This window comes from Nothoprocta perdicaria, unplaced genomic scaffold (assembly GCF_003342845.1).
Source record: "Nothoprocta perdicaria isolate Ctin4 unplaced genomic scaffold, notPer1 scaffold_183, whole genome shotgun sequence".
Taxonomy (NCBI): domain Eukaryota; kingdom Metazoa; phylum Chordata; class Aves; order Tinamiformes; family Tinamidae; genus Nothoprocta; species Nothoprocta perdicaria.
The window spans coordinates 958,450-963,745 of NW_020455016.1; the positions used below are offsets into that span (position 1 = coordinate 958,450).

General features: G+C 46.2%; 1 protein-coding gene across 1 annotated transcript in view; it reads left to right on the forward strand.

Annotated features, from left to right (window-relative positions):
* Nucleotides 1–4,815: 4,815 nt before the first annotated feature.
* Nucleotides 4,816–5,296, forward strand: part of RAB20 (RAB20, member RAS oncogene family) — a 25,815-nt gene continuing 25,334 nt past the window's right edge. Inside the window, exon 1 of the mRNA XM_026036661.1 lies at nt 4,816–4,988. Coding sequence (XP_025892446.1) covers nt 4,817–4,988 — 172 coding nt within the window. The 5' untranslated portion in view covers nt 4,816. The remainder of the gene's footprint in view (nt 4,989–5,296) is intronic.

Sequence of the window (5,296 nt, forward strand, 5' to 3'; positions counted from 1 at the left end):
CAAATTCTACCAAGTATATAGTCCAATTCACCGAGTGTGTTGCTGCATGCAGCCAGGATATATGGGGCTTCATGTAGGTACATGGATCTATTCATGATGAGCAAGCTGAAAGAATCTCAATGATTTTATATGAACAAGATCAGATTTAAATTTACTCTCAGCTTGCTTACTTGATCTCCTTCTTAATTCTGCAGTCATAGAAACTATGTCTATAGTCATAGAAACATTCCCATACAGGACCCTGTTAAATTCAAGGAACATGAGAGAATAAGAAGGTAAGCTTAGATTATTCCACTTTGCTGGAAAGTGATTAGGTCTTAAAATGCTGCAATTAAAAAAATAYAAATCTATATAAAACTCACCTTTTATAGGCTTACCAGAGCTGCCTACTTTGTGATTATTTTAAATCATTATTTCTTATTTTGTGATTAAGGCCTCAATTCTACCTTTTTGTGCCAGCTGGCAAGCACAGCCCGAACAAAATCCCCCTGAAATTTAGGAAGAAGTTCTTTTGTTCTCTCCTTTACAAACTAAAGCCAAACTAAACATTTTTAAATAGGTACAGAAGAAAGTTTAAAGAAATTGCAAAGTGCAATTGCAAAGTTTCGTATTCTAAAATATATTGTAAAACATATTAATCTATCTAACATATAAATAGTGGAAGAGTTGTATTATTCTGGAGAAGTTGTAGCATCAGTAAAGAGCAAACTGAGATGATGAGTTGAGTGGATCCAGTGAGTGGATCCTCTGCTTCGTGCTAGCTGTAGCTGGTACCAAAACTCAGAGTCCTCACTGAAGAAAACTTCTCTGCGACCTCAACTCACAGCTTTGCAACTAAAACTAAACTTACTTTCTGCCCAAGACTTGGATGTGGGGCACCTCACCAACCCCTATGTTCCTCTCTAGTGTCTGAGCATCAGTGACAGTTCAAGTCTTGATGGCTGTGCCTATGAAGTTGTCTAATAATTTCTACCTAAGACTTTCTTTTCAGTTACTTATAAAAAAGACAAATGCTATCCATTCAGGTCAGGCTTTTTCATGATAAGGCTGTCTCAAGGTGGTTGATTTTACTTGTTTCATTTTCAGTGTAGTGTTGCTCCAGGCGTCTGCCAGGCACAGTTAATACAGTGATACCCTTCAGCAATCACTGTGAAAGAAAACAGCCCTGCAACTGTTTCTCTAAGGGGCTCTGAACGCTCTGTGATCTGGAGAGAGGGCAGAGCAGAGATACAGGCCAGGGGGAAATGCATGTCCAAGTACCTTGCTGGTGTTAGTCCAGCTGAAGCTCCAGAGAGCTGGAACTAAGTGGCTCCAACTGTGGGCTACTCGATCAGCCTCCTTTGCACTGGCTCTACGTTGTTCTCTTCTAATCACAAAACTAGCATAAAACTCTTAACTTCCACTGCTGAGCYATTTTTTCCATCAGCTCATCAAACCAAGTTGGCCTGGGGAAGGGTCAAACAGAAGCCAGTACAAGAAAAGGCGTGGGAAAATATTTCCGGAGCTCAGGGAGAAAGGGGAGGAATTGCAATCCGAGGGAAAAAGTGACTAGCTCTTGATTGGAAGTGCAGTATAATTTGCCTCCATTAGGGAGCCTGGGCTATGAACTRACCCATGGGGTGGAGAGGAACAATCTAGTCTAGGGATAAATATGTAGCCAGGAGGTGAACCAGGCAATGAGATCAGCAGTTCTTTCAGACTTTGCAGCTATGGAAAGTGTCTTGAGAGAGAGCTGTACTTAGGGTTACCTCGACGCTGAGGACTGAGAACGTTCCTGTTTAACGAGCATACTTGCTCATCTGCTAATTTAGATAAAAGATGTAATAAAGGRAGGCATTAAGCAGAAACAGAACCAGATACTGCCACAAAGTGTTCATTCCTTTTGCAGTGACCTCATGTCTTACTAAGGAATGCAACAAATAAATCATTTGAGTGTSAGGATGTTTTGAGGACAAGCAATAAACCTTCCTATTGCCCTTCTGTTTTGTTCTGAGGCCTGACCTAGCGGTCATTGCACAACTACCTCTACTTTATAGAGGTACACACCCCTATTTTATGGATTTGTCTGTGTTTAAAAAGTACAGTGTCAATGGTTTGTACCTCCTTTGCTACTACAAACAGACCCAGTCAGATCCCTGTGATATTTCCTTGAAGCCCTGGTCTGGCCCTGGAGATTTAATATCTCAGAAGACAGAGATAGCATCAGATGATGTAAAAGACAGTTCTTGACAGCAAGGCCTCAGCAAACTTGTGGCATGTTACTGGTGGCAGCAGTTAGGTTGAGGTACAAGGTTTAAGATAGAAGGCTGACRTTCCTGTTTCCAAGGAAAATTCCTAGGAAACCTTGATGATGTGTTTTCCCTCTTTCATAAAGTATACAAATTTCTTGTATAGTTTATGGAAGGTGGATGACACAACACTGTCTGAACTCCAGACATCTGGAGACCAGTGTGGTGACCATGCAGCCACACTGTGAGGAAGACTAATGAACACCCCCACAGTAATTAAACCGTGTCCTCAGACGCTCTGAAACTAAAAAAGAAGACAACCCAAGCAAGGTGTACAACCTGCATACATGCACTACCCAAACAGTAAAGTATTCCATATCCCTTCCACTTCTAGTTCAACTAATTTCTCAAATTCTTCATCCCCGTACTTGCTCCCAAAAAGACATCTCTCTGCAGACAGATATACATCAGTGATTTGGGGAAGTTCTCTCTTGCAAAAAGTCTATACATTTAAGGGATTGAGAGCAAACTGCAGGTTTTCAATGTTTTCCCCCCTCTTTTTCACTTATTTTCTATATTGCATTACAGTGCRTCATAGCTATTTGACTTCACCAACTGAGATTTGGCTAATCTCAGAAATGCAACTGTTCTCACAAGGCTGGCGTTTTATCACATTACCAAATATTTTCCTGAATTTCAGGCTTCCATCGTATCTCTGGTCCAACGCTGTTTTATTCTTAGGGGTTGGTTACTACGAACTAAACAAATGGAGACGGGAAGGCCCTGGCTGAACCAGAATCCTTAGATTCTGTGGCACCAGACCTAAGTGAGCATTTTTTTCAGACAGATTTGTGGTCTAATCTATCTAGGCTATGCTCAGTACACAAAAGTAAAACATTGCCTTCACTTAGCAGGAGCTGGTGACACTTTCAGGAGAGTCCCCAGACTGATCAAGTGCTGTTAGCTTGAAATACGTCTGCTCAAAAGTGTCTGTGGAGGAGCTGACAGTAGTTTCAAGCAACTACGCAAAATGTCTATCAAGGGAGCAGTGGTCTCTTTTTACAGTATATGTTATTTACCAGCAAAGCCTAAAATCCCAGTTGCATTTTCACCACTTTATTGCAGCTATTTTCTATCTTAGATTTTCTCCTAAATTTCCTGAAYCACTGTTGGAGATTATTGATACTCGTGTTTTGGATGCCCCAAATGGCTACATTTGCAGTAGAGAATGAAAACAAATCAAATAGAGCAGAATCTTACTAACATAGGAAATAATTGTTTTAGCTGCTAGGATTCCATAGCAGGGGCACTGCTGTACATCAGTACTCCTACTTCTGGCTTTTAGGATTGTTTTTTTATTACATAGATAGTAAATCAGTGCATGAATAAGGATCTTTTTACTGGTTTAGATCTTCAGGGTATAAACTCTTTGATACAGGATTCTTGTTTTCTCACCTTTCTGTAAAGGTGTCTGCCATTTAAGAGTAACTTTGCATGTGGGAACATGGAAGTGTATCYATGCAAAGAGGTTTTATGCTTCCAGACAGAGTCTTTGGAAGAAGCATAACTGCTAGCATAATGAAGCATTTTGATTCAGCCAGTTTCTCTTTCCCAGCTCTGGGATTGATGGAATTCAAGTAGGAAGCAGGACCTGGGGAAAAACTATGCACTTTAGAGCCAAATAGTGCCATATAGTTATCAAAGTGAAACAAAAATCTATCACATACTACTTTGTGCAGCCTTGAGTCATATTACCTACTATTATCTTGGTGTTGGTTGTAAAAGAAAAAAAAAACAAAAAACAACAACTCTGAGTATCTTCAGAACTTTGTTCTTCAGAGCATATGTAATTCCTAGGTGAAATTATGTATCTCTGCGAGGCACTGCAGCACCTCCACCCCTGGGCACTAAAAGCAGAATGAGCAACATTAACTGGATGGGATTTGAAAAACAAATATTGTTAGAGAACTGTTTCTTTTTTCTTTTTTCTTTTTTCTTTTTTCTTTTTTCTTTTTTTCTTTTTTTTTTAGCGGGTAAGCAAAGTCAAAACACGTCATAATACCTTAAATGCTAATAAAAAAACGTTTTTCCAAAACTCTTTTGGCATGGAGAGGATTCATGGTGGGGGGGAAAAAATAAAAAAATAAATAAATAGAAAAGAGGGGCTATCTCTGGGGGCAAGTTAAAGGGGGTGGTTCTGATGCTGCCGGCGCGGGAATCAGGCTGAACTCGCGCAGCTGCTCCAGGGAAATCCCCTCTCCCGCCGCGGGAGCCGCCGCCCGCTGCTCCGGGGCAGCCTCCCCGGGGGCGGCCACGTCGCCCGCTCCCGCCGCGCCGCCCCCGGCCCCGCTCCGGCCGCCCGGGGGGACCGGGCCGGTGGGAGGAGCGGGACCGGGGCCGGGACCGGGACCGGGGCCGGGCCGGGGCGCGCGGCGGGGCCGGCGCTTCCCGCTCGCAGCGGCCCCAAGGCGCCGCTGCCCGCGGCGGAGCCGCCGCCGCTTCCGGGGCTCCGCCGGGCGCAGGGGGCGGGAGGTTCCGCGCCGAGCGGCGGCAGGACGGGCCGGGCCGGGCCGGGCCGGAGCGGCGCCATGAAGAAGCCCGACGGGAAGGTGGTGCTGCTGGGGGACATGAACGTGGGCAAGACCTCCCTGCTGCACCGCTACATGGAGCGGCGCTTCCAGGACACGGTCAGCACCGTCGGCGGCGCCTTCTACCTCAAGCAGTGGGGGCCCTACAACATCTCCATCTGGGACACGGCAGGTGAGAGCCCCCCGCCCCGGACCGCCCCGGCTCCCTTGCGCCCCGAGCCCGCGAAACGCCGCGAGTCCCGTCCGAGGATCTAAGAGGAGGGGGGCTCTGCTGTGACACCGGCACCAGCGGCTTGGGCGCCGCAGCCCGGTCCGCTCCAGTTTCTTTTGCCCAGTTCTGTCCCGGCCCTTGGCTGCGGGCGGCGGGACCCGAGCCGAGCCGAGCCGTGCGCGGGCGGCGGGACCCGAGCCGAGCCGAGCCGTGCGCGGGCGGCGGGACCCGAGCCGAGCCGAGCCGTGCGCGGGCGGCGGGACCCGAGC